This window comes from Nelumbo nucifera, chromosome 7 (assembly GCF_055504915.1).
Source record: "Nelumbo nucifera cultivar China Antique chromosome 7, China Antique-T2T, whole genome shotgun sequence".
NCBI classification, from domain to species: domain Eukaryota; kingdom Viridiplantae; phylum Streptophyta; class Magnoliopsida; order Proteales; family Nelumbonaceae; genus Nelumbo; species Nelumbo nucifera.
Genome location: NC_142655.1, coordinates 25,325,688 through 25,347,008, shown reverse-complemented (window position 1 = coordinate 25,347,008; position 21,321 = coordinate 25,325,688). Strand labels below are relative to the sequence as shown.

The window sequence follows — 21,321 nt, the reverse complement described above, 5'->3', positions numbered from 1 at the left end:
AAAAATATTTTACTATATATTTTATTATAAAAATAAAAACTATATATAATTTTATTATTTTATATTTAAAAAATTAAGAATTATAATAAGTTTATTATATATATTATTTTCTATAATTTTATTATATATATATATATATATATATATATATATATATTCGAGTCGGCTCACATGCCTCACGAGCCGAGTTCTAGTAGACTCGAACTCGACTGAAACCGAGCCAAGCCGAGCTCGAACAGCTCGTGAAAAGCTTTGCCACCCCTAATGCTCACACTATTCACATAGCATTTTACACCATGCATTAGGAATATCTATATACTTATATATATATATTTTTTATGAGAAATATTTTCAATGCAAGGCTGTAAGTGACTGTGCGAACATAAGCATGCACAGATGCAAGGCTGCAAGATATTTCTAATTATAAACTTGACTTGAAATTGGTTCGGACCCGGTTAAAATACTCAAAAGGGTTTTTCCAAAGCAAACTGGGAATTTCAAGAATTTCTTACAAGACAATATTCCCATATAGTCTAATAACCAACAGAGCCAAGTTCTATGGTAGAACTATGAAATTATGAATTTTTTGAACTCTAGAGTCCAAACTGTAGCCCCCGATTGAACTGATCAACCTACGGGCTATGTTAAGATTTTCTAATGGCTGAACTTAGTTCTGTTTAGGCTTGTTTATGGGCTGGATTGGTCCAGGTTTTGTCTCTTTATCAATAGAAAATATGTAAGCCTAAGCCTAAGTTTGGCTCGACCATCACGCCTAAATCTTGAATCTGAGTTTGGCCCTTATATAAAGCTCGATACTTGACTTGTACACAAAATGTCTTATTTTCAACGTACTTTTATAAATTAATATTTATATTAATTTAATAATAATTTAACAAATTAATAAACTAATTTATATTTCCTAATAGTAAATCTATATTTATTAATAATTTAAGGAATAAATATATATTATATATAACATAAATGTTTCTTTATTATATGTAATAATATCAGGATGGACTTATTTGAAAAAGCCCGAGACCGTCCCCAAAAATGACCAGGCCTGGTATTTAAAGCCCAAGCCTGTCACATGCCTGAAATTTTGTCCAAACCTAAAAAATAATGGCCGGGTCATTGGGCTATCTGGCCCATGAACAGGTCTAATTCTGTCTAATTTGAGTTAAAGTTTCAAAAGAAAAAGAAAAATGTATCCTCTGGCACTGGCACTGAAATTTGGTGATTGAAAACACAAGATGGAGCTGCTGTAGGCAGAGTTTATTGACAATTAGCTAAAGTAGAGGGAGAGACTTGAAGGTAGGGTTGTATGTCAACACGGGTTATAAAGTCAAAGTCAACACTAAACCCCATATAGTCAACCTTAGCCCATCGTCCCAATCTAAAACTCCTCCCCCCTAATCCAACCCAACCCAATGGTGACATCTGGTTGACTGGTTGGGTTGGTCTTAGGTTGGCCCAATTTCCTTTCTTCTTTTTACTTTCCAAAAATAATGCCAATGGCTTCCTTGATTGTAGCCAATTAGGGATCATACTTCTCAGCTCTAACCCATTTGAACCCAATCCAATTTTTCTTATTGGATTTGACCAACTCAGCCCACAAATTGCTTCCCTACTTGAGGAACTTATTAGTGGAGTAATGGTGTTGAAATGCTGACCATCGCCCAATTTGCCAAAAACTATGCATACAGAACTGCCTTGTGACTCGGACCATAGCCTGGCCTCTAAGAAACTGCCTTATTGGGATAATGTGTTTCTTTACCAAAGCCCAACTCTTGAAACATTTAAAACTCATCAGGCCAACCCCAAAAGAGATTTAAGGCCCATGCTGGCACCCCATAACCCAAGACAACTGCCAGTGCATATACTATATACACTTCATTCATCAATGCCGAAATCCTTTAGGCCCACCACAGAGACACCTAATTCTTTTTATAATGAGGAACACTAATATAGTTTTCAAGTATTTATCAAAAAAAATAGAGTTTTCAGGCATAGAGATACAATCCAAGGCCTGCAATGGGGAATCATCAAAGCTGAGTTAATAGTACCAATTACAGACCGCCCAAATTCGATTTTGTTGAGATATATAAGTCATTGACGATGGGTCTAACTAGATTAAGTTTGGGGAGAAAACCTGGAATGGAATCTGCCCAGCATGCTTCCTACTCTTAAGTAAATGGCAAAAAAAGGGTATATTGCTGAAACCTCCCCTGAATCTTGTGATATAGTTGACCCTCTGGTAGAATCTTCTAAAAAAGAGGTATAAAAATGTCTAAAATACTTAACTTTTGACAAAAATGTTTATTTTTGCAAATTTTCTCTTCATATGAATCACTATCCTAACCCTTCTTATCTCTTTTATAAAATTGATATATTTTTCAAAATTGCCCATAAAATCAATCGCTCAAAGGGCTGTAGCTTTAAATTCTCTTTGTTTTTATTGTTAATAAAGTTTGTGTTGTTTTTCTTTTTTTTTTTTTTGCAGAAATCAGCCTTAGTAGTAACTGCATGAGTATTTTGAGCATTTTTGTGTCCTTTTTTAGAAGATTCTATCAGAGGGGTATACTTGCAACTGTATTAGAAAGTTCACGAGAAGTGATTGCAATTACTAAATTTCAAGGAGGTTTTAGCAATGGTCAGAAACTCTAGGAGAGGTTTTAGCAATTTACCCAAAAGAAAAGGAAAATCTTAAATGTGGGAAATTAATTTAGAGCTCAAAATTAAAAGAGTTCCCCAACTCTACTCCTTCCTTATTCTGTATTCATGAAAAAAAAAGCAGTTCAGAGCACCTGCCCGTGTTTAAGGGTGTCAATGGACGGGTTTTGGATTGGACCCCATCCAGTCTAAAATCAATTTGGATGGATTGGATGAACCAACAAGACATATTGGATTGGACCAATCCGGTCCAAAATATTTACTAGATTGGATTGGACCTGGTCCGTCCGTAACAAATTTATATTGAATTGGGTTGGATTAAGCCAATAACTGGTCCATTGATATAAGATATGAATATATGTGTCAATGGACTGAGTTTGGGTTGAAACCAATCTAAATCAAAATGAATTTAAACAGATTGGATGGTCCAGACATTAAATTGGACCGGTCCAAAACATTCATTGGATTGGATTGGACCTGGTCCATTTATAATGGACTCACATTGGACTGGATCGAATTGGACCAAATCCAGCCCAATTGACACCCCTACCTGTGTTCATGAAATAATTACCAAAATTTATATTTACATCTCCCCTGAAGTTTCTGGTTGTTGAAACCTCCCTTGAAGTTTGGTAATTGCAATCACCTTTCCTGAACTTTCTGACATAGTTCAAGTAGACTCCCTTTGTTAGAATCTTCTAAAAAAGCCCATGAAAATGTCCAAAAATACCTATGCTGTTACTTTTGACCAAAATGCTTATTTTTCCAAATTTTTTCTCCATATAAATCTTATAATCTCTTTTCTGAAATTGATTTATTTTCTAAATTTGCTCTTTATATCAATCGTTGAAACATAAAAGTGCAACTTAAAATTCTCTATTTTTTTGTTGTTTATATAGTTGTATTGTTTTTCTGTAAAAACCAGCCTATAGGTATTTTAGACATTTTTGTGTTTCTTTATAAAAGTTTGTAGGATGTACTTGCAACTGTATCAAAAAATTCAAGAGAAGTGATTGCCATTACCAAACGGGAGGTTTCAGCAATTTAAAAAAAACATTGGATGAAAAAACCATGGGATGGACCACAGAATTGTGAGTCACCATTATCAGATAATGCCATATGACCGATGGGGGTGTGAGCTTGAACATATAGCCAAGCCAATGCCCAGTGGGTTCCCTCATTTGACAGATGTGTCATCATCACAAACCCACCCACCGCCACTGTGACACTGATTACTTCTTTGGGGCCCAAAACTCCACCACAAGATCTTTGTCCATTGTGCCTTGTTCTTTCAGGAGTGCTAACGCAAAATTGAGAGTGTTTAAAAGTAAATATTTATTCAAATAAGCATTTATTTTGAGTCAGGACCATATTAATATAAGTATTTATTTGCGTTTGGGAAATGAGAAATATACTCAAAACAAGTGCTTATTCTAAGAAGCCGGAATTACCCAAATTTTGGGCTTATTTTTAAGGGTTTATTCAATAAGTAGCTATTTCCTTTCTAGCCTATCTTAGCCCACCACATCATTTTGAAAATATCTATATTACGCATGTGTTTGTTTCACTAAATATTTATAAGTGCTTATTAGAATAAGCACTTAATTTTAAACACTTATTCAATAATCACTTTTTTTTTATTTCTTTTCAAATAAGCACTCCCAAATAAGAACTGCTAATAGGGGTGAGCAAAAAAACCAAAATTTCGGTTTGGTGTTTTCAAAAAACAGAAGGTACCGGTTCGGTTTTAATTAACCAATACAGAAAATCAGCGATTAACCGAATCAACCAGTATATATATATTCTTATATATTTATGCATATTATATATATTTTTCGTAACTATAAATTAATAAATATGCATTATATATATAAAGATATATATTTATAATATATGATATATTATTTATTATTTAAAATATAATATTATATATTTATTTATTTATTTATAATTTTTTATTATATATTTATATATATATATATATATATTCATAATATATTGTAAAAAATAAAAAACCGATCAACCGATTAACCAATAGGTTTCGATTACCAGTTTTTCTTAAAACCGGTACTACCGGTTCGATTACAAAATGAGCCCCACGGTTCGGTTAACCGAACCGTAAGCACCCCTACCGCAAGGTTGTGTCCTTGATCGGTGGATTTCTGCGCCACCCACATTCACAAGAATCTATTTATTCAATTTCACAAACAAAAAAGAAAAGCAAATAGATATCTAGTAAACTTTGGATCAAATACGCCATGTTACAAACTCAACTATGTATTTATATAAATGGTAAATTTTCATTTACAATTTTTCTTTTCTTTGGTGTAAGAAAATTGGAAAAGCTCCACAGTAAAAGATACACATCCATGTATTGTTTCAGCTGTCAGCATCATTCTGAACCAAAAAAAAGGGGGGCTGGACAGAGGGAAGCTTTCTAGTTCTAGAAGAAATGATCAAACAAACAACCCTTCCGATCCACAGACACACATATCACATATGATATATTCATCCACTTGGGAGACAACCATCTCGCACTGAAAGCTTAACATTATAAAGTGTCAACCTTTTTCCTTTTCTACAAGGTCAACTCCTCTAATGCAGCTGTATCGCACTCCCTACACAATATCTTGTCATCCCCTCCCAAGAGCTCGACAGGCCCGTCATTCCCTTCTTTACTGCCGTGTGTAAGGTGCAGAGCCACTCTTTCTTCATCCAAACCCAGACAAGCTCACCGACCATTAATCGTTTCTTCGGTTGTGCTTGTTACATACTTTATGTTATCTGTATATAAAGTAAATATTCTTATGTATCATTCTTTCATTCACAACTGGACATTGACTCATTCTTTCCTTTTTTATTGAGGCAGACTCTACACGCGCTTTGGTAGAGGGTAATTGATTAGTGGTGACTGGGGAGGTAGAGGAGACGGAGTGGGAGAAGAGTGGAGAATATGAGTTAAAATGCAACTCAAACTTCAGAAATGTTCCTTGTGGAATTCGAACTTGGTAGAACCTTTTTGGTTGTATACCTGGCAGAGCTTCCTCAATTCTTGAGCTAACACTGGCATCCCGCAGTAGAAAACTCCTGTCAAAGAGATCACGTTCACACCAATATACTCAGAAATATTTTCTCCAATTAGAAGAGAGGGGAAATGTAAAATTGAAGTTAAAATAAATAGAAGAAAAACAGAGTAAATCGATTCGGATGTTGATGCTCTGTAACACACCTATCTTGGCATTGGGATGCTTCGAGCATATTCTAGAGAACACCTTCTTCCAGTTTGGCCTAGCAAAGTGAGTCCTCACCTGAATTGACAATTTAGTTCTGTTAGTATCTTGAAGATATCTGGTTTTGTAGTTACCCCACATCAGATGCCTGCATATGGTGTTAAGCATGTGGCCTCTAAAGGGTGTTCTAGCAGACAGTTGCTACCATTTCTCAAAAATGGAAAAGAAGTAATTCGGTAAAAGAAAAAACAATTTTAGATCTGACATGATATGCCCTTTCAAGAAACTTTGCAAGATTACTTTGATGTACAATTTAATTATTACGTCAAGGTATTTGGCAATTGAACTACACTGTTGTTCATTCTAAGTGAATAGTCATTGGATGTGAAACCGTCGGTACGGTTGCTAATGAGCTAGAACTAGAAAGCCAATCTTAAAGAGTCGAGAATGATGTAAATTGACTCTTTTCGGATCCCCATACTCTACCCATTAAAGAGAGCTGACCCAATACCTCATAAAAGATGGACCCAACAACTTCAGAACTTAGAAATAAAAAATAAATAAATAAAAATCAAGTAACTAACGTGTTCAGATACCAGGATGAAAGTAAGTGGTACAATGTGTTGTTAATAGCATTCAATTGCAGCATCACAATTTACCAAAGAATATTAGCATGCATCATGCAACTCAACAAGATGAAATAAATTCATAAACTAAATCATTGAAGGTATCATGATTCTTACTCTAGTCCCAGAAACAATGTCAACTCCATTCTTGGCATGGTTGAGGGCCTGAACCATTGTGATGAGAGCAGAACGGGCATCACCTTCCTCATATACACTCGTCAAGTAGTTGTGCATCTCAATCACACCCTGAAGTATAAATATTATAGATAAAGAACCACCTTGAGAATCTTAATAATGAAACAAAAATAAAGGAGACAGATTGTCAATTTTTATATATATTCTTACCCTCTGATCAAGCTCAGCAACTTCATTCATGACCCCTTTGAACCAGTCAAAGGAACCCTGTTCCCTAGTTACCCAGTAGAAATAGGCATTTGTTGTCTTCAAGATCTTTCTTCCCTTTTGCGAGCTCTTGCTAGTAGAGGATGAATCCAAGGTTCCAACACTCTGATCTGTTGTCCTACTGAAATCCAAAATCGAATCCTAAAAAGTAGGAAAATAAGTTTCTAATATCAGTATCTCTAAATGAAAGCATTCCATTTTAACAAAAGTAAATTCTTAAAAAACTTCATATTTTAAAAGTCTTCTGGATCAGGATGAGAAAATTAGACTACTCTTAGAAGAGTTGCACCAACATAATGTCCTAGATAACTAGGCATGCAACTTGGGTGGGCCTGGGTTTAGCATTTGTAAAATTTTGAAGGGGCCCAGACCAAGGGCCCATGCACAATGTAATGGAAAATCTTTAAATTGGGTACCCAACTTACACCCCTATAAGATAACCAATTAACCAACACCATTCCATCAATATACTCATTCAGACAATCAAAGCAAAATGCTGTGAATAGTCCTAAAAGAGCAAAATGGCATAACAGGATCCATGTAACCAACCCCATATAGTTGGGACAAGGCTTAGTTTATTATTCATACAGTTATGATCATTTAATTAGGTTGGATTTCAACTACTTACTGTGCCAACTTACAACTGTAGAGCATGAAAAGTAGGACAAAAAGTACTGACTAGACCTGATAATGATCTAATTATGTTGGACCACTAAGTTTCAAAGGAGACAATACATTAAGCAATGAAGACAGAGGGCAAATGGCAAAAAAGTATAATTTAAATAGTTTATGAGCTTATGTGAATCAAATAAATGATATAAGAATTTTGTTGCTTCAATCTCTTTAAGATTTAGGTTTACTTACTGCAAGCTCTTCCATCTTGACTATACTGTTGAGCAAATCTTTCAGAATACTGATGAAAGGCGTTGCTCCAATTCCAAGCCCAACAAGCAACAGGACATCATATTTCTGGTAGTCTTGTGCTGGAGCTCCATAGGGCCCGTCAATTAAGAGCTTTGGCAAACTATAATTTGATGAGTATAAAGAATCAGCATTCCACAAAACGACAAAAGAAAGATATTTAATTTAACAAAATTGCAATCATGGTATGTACCTTTTCTTGGTTGTTTCATCAGCTCTAAGAAGACCACTTTTTCCACCAACAGGCGGCTCACAAGCTTCTGAAAAAACCCTCTTGAGCTCTTGTGTCCAGTCACCCAACTGCCGGATATGAATGCTCAAGTAGTTATCATCAGGAGCTGAAGTAATTGAAAATGGATGCCTGTAATATGAAAATTAATGTTTACAACAGCATATCAGCATAATACATAAATTATACACAAAAGAAGTCATCTAGGCCAACAAGCCTATAGACAAGTAAAACCAGCATATCACCCATGTTACTTTTGTTTTCTTGGTTGGATTGCTTATCATGATCATAAATAACAAGCCTATAGACAGAATTTTGAATATTCCAAAGAAATGCAAAACACAGAGGACCTTTTTTATCTTTTTTTCCTTGTTTTGTTTTTCGCTTTTCCCTTACTTTTCCTGGAGGGCAAGTTAAACAGTGGTTGCTATGTTTTTGGTGAAAAGGGGGTCCAAAATCCAAAACCAAGGGCTGAGTCAGCAAAGGCCTCTCTATTAGTCACTGTAAGAATCTTAAGTTTAAAACTTATATGTCTGAATTACATATCTTGTCTAAATAAGCCTAGCCATTTGCAACATCAAACATTTCATATGTTCTTATGAAGAAGAAAAAAGAAGAGGTATTTAAGCAAGAACTTAACCAAGATGATAAATTGATAATCACAATATACATTTTCAGCATCCCTATTACCTTCTTTTAAGAATAGAAAAAAGATCCAAATTCAATTAAGCTTTTGATCATTACAGTTCACCTAAAAAGGAAATCAGTGCTTTCATTTGCATCTCAGGAGGTAATGTGAAAAAGATCGTATGCAGAAACAGATGATATTCAATATCTACATTGAATGGGATATATGCAAAACATAAGGTAATGTGAGAATTACCACTCAAATGGAGAAACAGCAGGGCACTGGACAAACATGTACTGGCCACTTTTATAATGGAATAGGGGAGGTTTGTACATTTGCAGAGTAAGGACATTACCAGGATAAATAGCAACCTGAAAATTTAAATAACAAAAGTCAAATATGTAAACAGTAATTCAAAAAAGCAATATAAGAGCTTAAATAAGTAATAAAGAACTCTTTTACCAAAAATAAGGTAATGAACAAGTAAAACCAGTCAACAGAGGACAAAATTGGATAGACTAAATAGCCAAACCAGAGAACAACCAACATGCATCGCCCACAGAATCAACACCACATCTTGTTTATGCACAATGCTCCAGAAACATTAGAAAGACACTTTTGCTATTACATTGGGTAACTTGGATGCTAGTACTTGGGATTATTGCATTTAGAACTAATGTTCTGTTCCTTTTTTCCAAATTTCATATCAATTCAGAACTCTCAACTCAACTAAGCCTATCCCAACTCCCAAGTATATAATCAGTTGCGTGGATCCTGTTTGCCATTCCACTCTGTTCAGTGCTATATCTATTGTTAAATTATGGGCCCTTGGATCATTTCTCACTACTTCAACTCATTCCTTTTTGGTCTGCCCCTAAGCTCTTTTAGACCCCTCAAATCACTTCTTCACAAACATGCTGTAGATGTTCTTCTCTGCAAGTGACAAAACCATCATAGTCTATTTTTCCTCATTTTATCACCCATGGAAGTCGGAACTACTCCCAGGCTCTTTCCAATAGATTCATTTTTTATTCCTTTCTCTTCTGGTTCTTCCACTCATCCATCCGAACGTCTACAAACAACCGAGAAATGTAGATCTACGGCCACGCAAAACTGGAAAAGTGCTCAGCACTTCCCGTTCTAGAATATGGATCAGTGCCCCAAAGGCTCAAACACCTAGCATACATTTATTGTGGCTTCAAATTGGGCCAATTTCGAGTCCCAAGTCCCTAGCAAAAGATGATGCTAGTAGGCCAAAGTGACTCATCAGTTTTTGACTTTTGATCAGTGATTACCTTCAGAAGGTGGACAGAGTAAAAGCCAGACCGGAAGAATCTCAGTGTCCTTTCTCCGGCATAAAGCAAAACAGGAATAGCTAGATACATCCATGTCTGCAGATTTTACAAACACAATATTAACCATCAATAAATTAAGCAACTAATTTAGAACCTGTATATAAGAAAGAAACCACTGCAAGCTAATAATGCAATATGTGTAGTTTTAAATTCAATAGAGAAGTAGAGCGAAGGAGGGTTTCTAGTTGTTACCGTCTTGAGGTACCATTTATGGACGAGGTAGAGAAAGAAGCCGTGGGCGACGAGCATAAAGTAGACGAGGACAAGAAGATGGTGAGAGTACCAGAATGCGTTGAAACCTGTCAGCCTGTCGAAGGGCTTGGGGAATTTAACAACGTTCCGCCTGAACCACCGCGTCGCAAGTGTGAAAGCCACGGCCATGCACAGCACCATCAGAATTCCAGTGATACCTTCGACGCCTCGGACGAGTTTCATGTAGGTGGGCTTGTGGCTCCCAAAGTCGTCTATCAAGTGTTCATAGTCATGGGCAGAAGCATGAATAAGCCGTGGGAAGTCGCAGCTGAGGTGGTTCCCAGCGTGAAGAATGACGCCAACTACAATTGCTGCCGCTATTGTCTGTACCAGAAACGATACGACAAAATGTATATATTTTTAGGGTAGATAATTCAGCAAATGTAATTAAGGATGTGATGTGCCTTGAATAATTAATAAAGATGCAGATCATCAATATAAAGGATATAAGAAATGTGAGTTCTAAAACAATTTGTATAATTGAAATTGATTAGAGAGAGAGGAAGGAAGAAAAGGAGCAACACAGACCAAGTACGCGATATAGTCCCTTTGCTCCATCCATACTAAATATTGCTTGAAGGAAGAAGCAGTGTTCTAGGGGTGTCAAAAATTCATTATGGCTGTCTGTGATGTGGTGTGTAATAGAATGGGCTGTGGCTAATTCTAAACGTAAAATATGGTGGATTTAGATACTTAATGTAAACATTGATTTTGATATAATTTGATAGTAATATTCATATGTGAAAATTCTACTTTATTAACTGAACTTTGGGGGTATTGTCAAGTTAGTACCCAAATTTTTAAACATATCACTGCAATATCCAAATTTTTAAAAAGTGTTAAATTGGTCTAAAACCATTAAACGCTAATTTTCTTATGATTGATATTTGATCTCTAACTAGTAACTACTTCCGATATCAAGTTGGTTATGATGAACTCTTGAAATGCAGTTGCCGCAAACGACTCAGACGGGCTCTTTGGGAAGAATACAAATGTGGTGCAGCCTCTAATTTTCTTCTGGAATAGTTGTAATTATTCTGCTTGTCAGTAAAAAAGAACAAATAAAAGAAAAATACTGATTGCATGCGCTATTCAGTTCTGTTTTGAACCTTTGATTTCCTCTATTTGTGTGCTCCCCAAATTCTGATTCCTATTAAAATGGCTTAGAAAATTTCCATTCAATAAAAATAACCACATAGTGTGCTCCCCCAATTTGGTGTGGCAACCAGTCAGTTAACACTAAAGATAGTGTTTTGCCACTACAAATTCAACTGTAGAAGATGGTAGCAATACCAATGCGTCATGGAATTCCTTCTGTCCTCAACTGATGTGTCGGAGCCGAACAAAAACCAGATGCATAGTGCTTGACCAATCCATATGGATATTAACTTGGCTCCATGGAATAGGAATAAGTTGAGGGTGGTTAACGACAAGGACCAACTTGATACTTTTTGAAAGTTTGGGTACTACAATAACACATTTGAAAGTTCAGGTACTAATTTGACACTACCCCCAAAGTCCAAGATACTAAATTAGAATTTTTCCTATTTATATTTTGGTAAAATCCCCGAATAGTACTATGTACTTTGGGCCTAGTGCCTGAACTTTAAAATGTGACAAATGACAATTCAATACCCAAACTTCAAAACTATGCCAATCTAGTATCTGTCGTTAACCAATTCGTTAATAAACCATTAAGTGGCATTTGAAAAGACACAAATGCCCTTCAAGTGTCATCTAATTCTCTTTATTAACCATCCAAATGTTGATAAAAAATGAACAGTCTCAAATCGTTGCCTCTTCTATTTAAGAAAGTTTGGGTCCCATCTCAGTGGACATTCTCGTAACCCCAACTTTCTTGAATAGAAGAAGCAAGGATTTGAGACTATTCATTTTTTATCAACATTTGGATGGTTTATAAAGAAAATTAAATGATACTTGAAGGGCATTTGTGTCTTTTCAAATGCCACTTAACGGTTGGTACTAGATTGACATACTTTGAAGGTTTGGATATTGACTTATCACATTTTAAAGTTCGGAGACCAAAATGACAGTACAGGGTACTAATTGAGATTTTGCCCTTATATTTTTAATTCAAATGCTTTGGAACATACCAAAGTATGAAAGTAGAGAGTGTATAGTGAATTCCAAAACCTTCATTTCAAATACACCACATTTTCCATGGCCATAGTATTGAACACTCCCATAATTAAAACAAGAGTAAGGGTGCTTTAGTCAATGTAACTACTCTATCACCTTGGTTCTTTAACAAAACGAAAAAAAACAAGTGATTCAAGAGGATATTGTTCCTAGAATCATAGAAGGATGATAGGAAAATAAAACTCAAGTTAAAAGTAAAAAAAATAATAAATAATTGTAAAGCTAATAATGTTGTATGGAGCAAAGTTGGGGCCAAGGAACAATATGTCCAAAAAAAAATGTGTGAAATTTTGAATTTTTAGATGAGTAACCAGAAAGATTAGAGCAAATAGGTTTAGAACCCTACTTATTCAAATATACTTATAAATGACTCCAAAAAGTTGAAAGAAGTTCACCAAGTAAATCTCCTTATAAAAAGAAATAGAAAGAAAAGAATGGGTAGTAATTTTATATCATATTACACATGTCAGTCAACATGTGAGACTCCATACTAAGGATAAACTTTAAATGTTTGAAAAAAAAAACCAGCTATGCTGTACAGCCTCTTCTATCCACACAAGGCTCTCTCTGCAATAACACATAACATGGACAGCCAAAGCCAAAACTTTCTCGTGTTGACATGGTTATGTTGACATATTGGGATAGGTAATAACATATATATGGACAATAAGTTAAAATCCATAGGACCAATTAGGACCATTCGTGTGCATATGTTGGGTCACAAACAAGGCATATATAATGGGCCACGTGAATACATGACCCACCAACAGGAGTGGACAGGACATGTCAGTGATCCATAGAAATGAAAAAACTTTTACTCCTATAAAAGAGGAAAGGCCGAAAGAGGGTAGAGATGATATGACCATATTTCCTTGTTTTCTAAATTTTTGTACTTTTCGGTGAGGTGGCTTTAAAATCCACCGTATTAAATGTTTACCTCTTTTATGATAGGAGCTAAAGTCCATATAAATAGGATGCGACGTGTTTTGCACATGTGGTGTGGCCTGTTACTTAACCTGTTCAATACGTCTTTGATTGAAAGCAATTTTGGAGTTGCATGCGTTGACATGGTTCGTTTTCACATTTGGATCAGCTGACTGCATTCCCACATCTTATTCCCATTTTTCAAGCTAATACGCTAATGATTTTTTTCTTTTTTCTTCACATCTACACAGAAAATAGAAAAGGCAATTTCGTTCCAATCTAACATGCTAAAGATTTTTACTTCAAATGAAGGCAAATGCTGTGCACAACAAATAAAATAAAATAAGAAAAGGCAAATGTTTTTCTTACGACTATTTTTTTTTTAGCCAGAAGAAAATGACATTATTTGGGAAAACCTGATATTACTTGCAAATTTAAAATTTTCTTCAAGAAACCCGAACATCTTTTTAGTAAACAAGAAATCGGCATGGTATGGGGATGTCCGTTTCGACTCCAAAGAAAATTTTATCTAATATGCATAAATATGTTTTATTTAAAAATTATAGAATAACAAATCAAACATACGTGTGTATCCATAAAAAATGAGCTATTCTATAAACAAAGACATGTTTCACAATACTGGTATCACAAAATGCACATTCATCTTTAATTGTTCAACTTGAGGCTTACTAGTAATATACCATGTCTGCAAACAATAATATGACCTAATGCGTTTTCTTTTTTTCTTTTTTTTCTTTTTTGTATTTGGTACCATGCACCATTAATAATTTTCCTCTTGACCCTTTTTTTCTCTAAAGTGCTGGGTGCAGGATTCGATTTAACATTAACACTCGAAACAAACCAGCTAATACATCAACAATCAACCCTCAATTGGTGCCTAGTGTTTTTTCATGTATAAACAATTGTCTTTTATAGGTATTACATCACATCACAAGATATTAATGGGTGGGAACAGGTAAGGTCCACCAATTTTGGTGGTGTTTGGTATTGTAAGAAAAAAAAGGTTTGGCCACATAATATAAGGGCAAATTGCTGAAACCTCTCCTAAATTTTCTAACCATTGCTGAAATCTCCCATTAAGTTTAGTATTTGCAATCATCTTTCCTGAACTTTCTAATACAGTTGCAATTAGACCCCCTTTGATAGAATTAGGGGTCAATTGGGCTGGATTTGGTCCAATCCGATCCAGTCCAATGTGAGTCCATTATAAATGGACCAAGTCTAATCCAATCCAATGAATATTTTTGGACCAATTTAGACCGATCCAATTCAATGTCTGGACCATTCAATCTGTTTAAATTCATTTTGATTTAGATTGGTTTTAACCCAAACCCAGTCCATTGACACATATATTCTTATCTTATATCAATGGGCTAGATATTGACTTAATCCAACCCAATCCAATATAAATTTGTTATGGACGAACCAAGTCCAATCCAATCTAATAAATATTTTGGACTTGATTGGTCCATCCAATCCGTCCAAATTGATTTTGGACTGGACGGAGTCCAATCCAAAACCAGTCCATTGACAACCTTAGGTAGAATCTTCTAAAAAAGTCATGGGAATTTCCAAAATACCCATGTAGTTATTATTGAGGCTGGTTTCTATATATGAAAAATAAAACAATACAAACTTTATGAACAACAAAAACAAAGAGAATTTGAAGTTGTAGCTTTACCTTTGAGTGATTGATATAAAGGGCAAATTTAAAAAATAAATCAATTTCAAAATAGAGATTGGAAGGGTTTGAAATAGTGATTCATATAAAAAGAAATTTTGAAAAATAAGCATTTTTGCTGAAAGTAACTGTATGGATATTTTGGATATTTGCATGCCTTTTTTTACAACATTCTATTGGAGGGAGTCTACTTACAATTATATCAGCAAGTTCAAGAGAGGTGATTACAATTACCAAACTTCAAAGGAAGTTTCAGCAACAACCAAAAACTTTAGGAAAGGTTTTAGCAACTTACCCCATAATATAATGTTACAATTGTTTTTTATTGTTTAATACAAATAAGCATCATTAAGCATCATAAGACACTAGAGAGGATAACAGTGAAAACGCCTTTACTAGAAGACACTAGACAGGATACCAATGAAAACGTGTATATATCCCGGACAGTTAAACCAGTGACCCACGACCTAGAGGTAAAAACAGTTCAACCTCGGACCAGTTTTCAAAACATTGCCAAACAATACTGTTGATATTCAACATCACCAAACCAAGACTTTAAAAGATAGCATAATGTAAATTAGTTTGTTCTAAAATCCTAGAATCAGCTACTCTTCTTCTTCGTTATAATTATGTCTTATGCCCATTTATAAGTAACTAGAGGGTCAAAATAGATCACCAATGTCCATCACCTTTCCTTTAATATTAATCTCCCCTTATTAAAATTTCCTCATATAGTTATAATATAATATAATTATTTAGATAAAAAAAAAAAGAAAAAACATTCTTTAGTTCTATATAATAACTAAAAGAAAAAACCCTCACCCCTATATTACAACTCACAAACAATAAAAGAAAGTAATAATTTTCAGGTCAACCTTTGCTGCCTAGTACCAAATCCAAAGTCAACAACCTCCATATATGTATTAGAACTTACAAGTTCATAAAGCAGTACTTTAAGAAAAAAATCACGCGCTTACGTGACAATTTATTCTTTATCATCTGATTGGAATTCAAAAGGAATCATGCAAAAAAAAAAAAAAAATCCAGACCAGTACTCCTCAAACATTATTTGTCAACCTGATTGCTAAGTTTAACCCGTCATTCTAAGTCGCTGCCTATTTTTCATCCATTTGGGCTGTGATTAGGCTCTGTAGAACTTCTTCTACATGATATGTTATCCTATTCAGTCCCCTATTTATCTTTTTGGTTAAAAGATAGTGAGTGCAATTACTCTTGGAACCCATCTAACATGGCGTCATGGAAAAGAAAAAGAGGAAAGAGAAGAGTGGAGGGTACCTTGTGAAAATTGATGTTATCGTCGAAGGGAACGAGCAGGGCGAGCTTGGTGGACCTGAGCCAGGTGATGGTGTTCCTACAAACGGGTAACAGGATGAGAGCCATGTTGAACTTCAAGGTCTCAGCGGCGCCCTTGGCCGTGAGGAGGCAGTAGCCCATGACCTTGAAGGCATACTTCTGCTTGTACTGAAAGAACTTCCAGAAGAACAGACCGGCCATGATGCACACCCACAACGCCAACACCAACAGCCTCTTCCAGTTATCCTCCAGGTAGTACATCACCTTGGTGCTCACCCTCTGAATCCGGCTCCGTTTCCTCAGCCCCTGCAGGTTCTGGCTCAGCGCCTGGCTCGTGTAGCTCAAGGCCTGGCTGTAATTCAGGTACGTGTCCTTCTGCAGCAGCAACGTCTCCAGCTGCCAAAGCTGCATCACCCACCACCCACCATCCATCACGCAATGCAACAAAGCAAAGTAGCAAACCAACCCATCAAAAATTCAAAATTATATATTATCTGAAATCACAAATTTGACCTGACCCATGATGATCACAATCATAAGCAGCTCTGCTACAGTCCCTACTCATTTGGCTGCCCACTCGAGCACGCCCTGTGTTAGTGCAAGAGTGCGTATTACGCATTCCACATGGAATCATGGGAACCAGCTCTCCCCCATTGTCCACTGACCCGCCACGTCAGATAAAAAAACAGTGGACTTCCCACAATTACCAAAATACCCTCACCCAAAACGTTACACTTATACCCTACTTCCATTGATAATTTCTTTGCTCATCTCCTTTCCCTTTCTCCTCTCTTTTTTTATTATGTGAAAAAAGAAAGAATTATATAAGAACGGACAGCTGTTCAAGTTCGAATATCATATGCATGCTAACTTGAAACAAGAAAACGAGAGCCAGACTTGAACTTGTTTACTGTATATATATTTTTTTTTCTCCAAAGTCAAGACTTAATTAGAAGCCATTATTCATCTCATAGTGGCTCTCTCTCTCTCTCTGTCTCTTCATAAAACAAAGAACTTCGTCATTGGTCGAATTATTAAATGATCTAAAAGAAAAAGTCTAACTCTCAAGCACCACCAATTTTTAAAAGATTTGATCAATAAGTGCTCGATCCAGACACCCAATTCGTTCTGGGCTTAATTAAATCATAATAATAACAATGCATGATAATTACTTGTATAGCTTTATAACCTACGTAGCTAAGGATCACCCACCTCGATGTAACCAAGGCCTTCTGGATCCAACTCCTCCATGATCAAGGCTGCATATTCCTCCGCCTGTTCCTTCAGCCTCGACAATTTATTTGCAGAAGCACTTAACATGATAATCTACAGAAAAAAAAAATCATGACAAGTTATTATTATTAGTAATAGTAGTAGATAATAACAAATTATTAAAGAAAGAAAGAAAGAAAAAGCAAAAGACACCATTTAAATTCCCATTATACCCTTAACCTACCCTCCTGAAAATGACCTCACTCGTTTTCCAGAATTTGGTTCCATTTGGATATTCATTTTTTGACAAAGGGAAATTTAAATCACAATTTTCAGAAGTAAAGAGAGGGTCAGAGTCAGACGTTGATCTTTTAGTTTCTTTCTTTCTTAGCAATGGGCAGGTTGGAGTTGTTGGTTTTGGTATTTTCGCTGATTTAAGTCCACCAAATCCTATCTACGTGATGCTTATTTTAGCACAAACCCCATATTTTATGTCTCAGCTCCAAGTGTTTATCTGCCGGAAACGGTCAGCGGCCCGATTTCTATCTCGCAGGAATCTGACAGAGTGATTTTACTAATAGTTTATTAATTATGCTTCTTGCTACGACGAGCATAATTTGTAGAAGAAATCAATAATGAATAATTAATTACACTTCACCGAGGTTGATTGATCGAGTTGTTTGCTGGTTAAAGTAGTAATTAGTGGTAATAAAAAAGGGAAAAAATGGATGGAGAATTGGAGAGATGAGGACGAGGTCCTACTGATCCTATACCTCTTTCACTTCTTCTTCTGTGATTCGTCCGTCTTCGTTCTTGTTAACCCTGCAGCATATGATGTACGAGTTAAGTTAAATATATTATTTAGAAAGAAAGATTATGATAAACAGAAATTAAAGGAGAAATGATTTCGTGTTAATTATAGTGCATACATGTCGAAGAAGATTTGGAGACGTGAATCGAAACTCTGATCGGTAATTTGACACCAGAATCCGTGAAGCTCTTCTCTACTGATCTTGTCGACCTTCAACCGTCTCCTCCTACTCAATGCATCGAAAAGTTCCAACGCAAACTCCTTTGAATCCCTCATTCCTTCAAACGACGCAAAAGATGGAATCAATATAACAAAAAATGATAAATATAGCAGCAACTTAAGTAGAATTCCGAAGAATTGATGATAAAACCGGAAAGTAAAAAAAGAAGAAGAAAACCTATGCATTGTGCGAAATCTGAACGGTGGAGAAAGCCGTCCTTGGCAAGCTTATCGAAGTTGTTCTGAACTTCGTTCCAGGCATCGACGCCTTGGTTACTGGTGTTGCTAATGAACCTCAGCCCTCGGAGCGCTTTCTGAGCACCAGATTTTGTTCGATCGAGCTGAGCTCGCTGCTTCCGGAGAGCCCGAGCGGCCAAAGCCGAGTCTAATCCGGAGCTAGCGCCGGCAGCATTCTGGGCGGCCGAGGATGGCGAAGAAGATTGTGCCCGAGACGCATGGCCATGGCCCCACGAGAACCTCCTAAGCTCGGCTTTAAGCTCCTGCGAGAACTGCCTGGCTTTGGCCACAGCTTCAGCTTTCAATTCCTGAGAGAACTGACGTAACCGATTCGAAGAACTCCGCCTAATCGACGGCGATCTCGATGACGCTGGAGTCTCACTCCCAGCGGAGACTTCCGCATCGATGTCAAGCACAGTAGCCGGTTCGACGCTCCGGAGAACGATGGTATCATCGCCCTGGAAATCAAGCGTCACCTCAACGAACTCCTCCGCTGACCCGTATTCCGTTCCAGGCGACGACGATCCACTGAATGTTTTAGCTGGAACTGTATCTGACGCCCATCGGCGTTCGTGTTTCGGGAGGCCCCTCATTATTAGTGGAAAATCCCACGCTCTGTAATTCTGTGCTGTGGTGGAGACTGGAGAGGGTCTAACAAAAGTATTCGGCTTTACCAATTATTTAAAGGAGAGAAGCCATCGGACGCGTCCGGAATCCCTCCGAAAAGACATTTACGCGGTGGCCGCAGCTAAAACGAGAGAGAGAGAGAGAGAACCAGAGATGTCTTTTGAGTGGGACTAAAATGGAAATAAAAAGAGTGAGGGGACGACCACGAAAAAGACAAAGCTTGAAACAGAGAGCCACTGCTAGTGCGAACGCTGCAGGGAGCCAGGGACCAAGGCCAAGGCTAGGATTGAAGATTGTCTTTATTTTCCCTTTATACTCTGTCTTGGTTTCTTTCTTTGGTTGTTTCTGATCCACCGAAACTTCCCGAAACGATATGTCCAGTTATACCGAAATTCTCCTCTGATTCTCCGTGACCGCATAAAGAGTTCTCTCTCTCTCTCTCAGCTGCTACCGTCCTCACCTTGCTAAAATCCAAAAGACAAAGAGAAGTCGTATGGTTAAGTAGATGAGAAAATCGTATAGTGAGGAAAAGAAGATAGGCAAGTGGGAAAATCAAGAAATGACGACGACCAAACGAGAGAATATAAGAAGAAATTTGAGTTTATTCATTCATCTAATATATATTTTATGATTTGGTGCTATACTTGTTATTGGACTTGGCCTCACGTCAAGACGATCACCCCAAAATGCATTTTTTTCTAATAAAGTTGGAAAGAAATGGGGATGCTGTTTTGCTGTCTTCTTTTGGTTTCCCGGGTGGAGAGCAGGAACCGCCCGGGTCAATGCCTGAAATGGTCATTTCCACCCATGGCCTATGACAGCAAGGAAAGAGAAGACCAGAGAAGAATGAATATTGTAGGGACTAGGAACATTTCAAGGGAAATTTTTTATTATTTTATTATCATGATTATGATAATTACCTTTCTTTATTAAGGCTACGTTTTGCTTCGAAGAATTGGATTGGGTTTCTGATACGGCTGAGATATCATTTCCATCCAGCTGAAGGTTGGGAATAAAATGGCGTCAACCGAGGGTGGGGTCACCCTCACGGCCTCACCTCACCCATGATCTTACGTGGTCGTGAGAATATTTGTTCACATCTGTGATCTCCCTGTTTCCAGAAGAATCTACTATTCATCCAGTTTGCCACGTGGTGTACAATTTACCCAAATTCCACAGGTAGCTTATTCAAAGAAGGGACATGATTTTCATTACAACGGTTTTGCCACGTCGCCATGCATTAGGCCGTTTCCTACCACGGGAGACTCACTCGCACCCAATGTGAGGCAGATGCGAGTCTGATATTCAAAACGTGCATGAATATTCAATAGTCAAGAGGGTTAGCGACAAAACACCTCATCGCTCAAGTTTAACGCATGCTTTGTGGCGAAGTTACGCCTTCTCCAACGCCGAATGTTTTTCGTCTGTAGACTCTGTACTTTGTAAAATACTGAGTTGATCGTGAATTCGTGATATACCACCACCTCCGCTCCATACACGTGGGTCATGATTTGATGACGTGGCGTATTATGATTGGCTCGACATCTAACTCGTAGGTCGGATTCGGATCATGGGAGATCGTACGGTACCCCACCGGATGACGGATACTAGGTGGGGCTGGGGCACGGGTTATGTGTCGGATCTAAGTATAGGATCCTGGTGCAGTAAATGGGTCCAATATAAGATTAAATGATGAAATTCGTACACATCCCATTTTTATAAAAGTGGCGCATCCCCCAGTGGAAAAGGACATTTTTTTTTTCTTTTGCATTTTAAAAGTTTGTACACTCGTGTTCATTCAT

The 21,321-nt window shown here is 36.8% G+C and overlaps 1 protein-coding gene across 1 annotated transcript; it reads right to left on the bottom strand.

The window, feature by feature from the left end:
- Positions 1-4,931: 4,931 nt before the first annotated feature.
- LOC104593461 (respiratory burst oxidase homolog protein A-like) lies at positions 4,932-19,801 on the bottom strand. Its single transcript, XM_010253306.3, has 14 exons — positions 18,834-19,801; positions 18,555-18,714; positions 18,399-18,447; positions 17,626-17,739; positions 16,396-16,818; positions 10,254-10,637; positions 10,002-10,097; positions 8,962-9,077; positions 8,043-8,210; positions 7,793-7,952; positions 6,872-7,069; positions 6,644-6,772; positions 5,900-5,978; positions 4,932-5,757 (listed from the first exon to the last, which is right to left on the bottom strand). Exons 1-14 carry the CDS (start codon positions 19,483-19,485, stop codon positions 5,648-5,650), a joined length of 2,838 nt encoding a protein of 945 aa, XP_010251608.1. The 5' UTR covers positions 19,486-19,801; the 3' UTR covers positions 4,932-5,647.
- Positions 19,802-21,321: the final 1,520 nt, after the last annotated feature.

What these genes read in the sequence shown, in the direction of transcription:
- LOC104593461 (XM_010253306.3), bottom strand. Translation starts at nt 19,485, where the DNA reads ATGAGGGGCCTCCCGAAACACGAACGCCGATGGGCGTCAGATACAGTT. An exon ending in AGATTTCGCACAATGCATAG is followed by an intron (nt 18,715 to 18,833) that starts GTTTTCTTCTTC and finishes CGTCGTTTGAAG; the next exon opens with GAATGAGGGATTCAAAGGAG. An exon ending in ATAACATCAATTTTCACAAG is followed by an intron (nt 10,638 to 16,395) that starts GTACCCTCCACT and finishes TTTCTGGTACAG; the next exon opens with ACAATAGCGGCAGCAATTGT.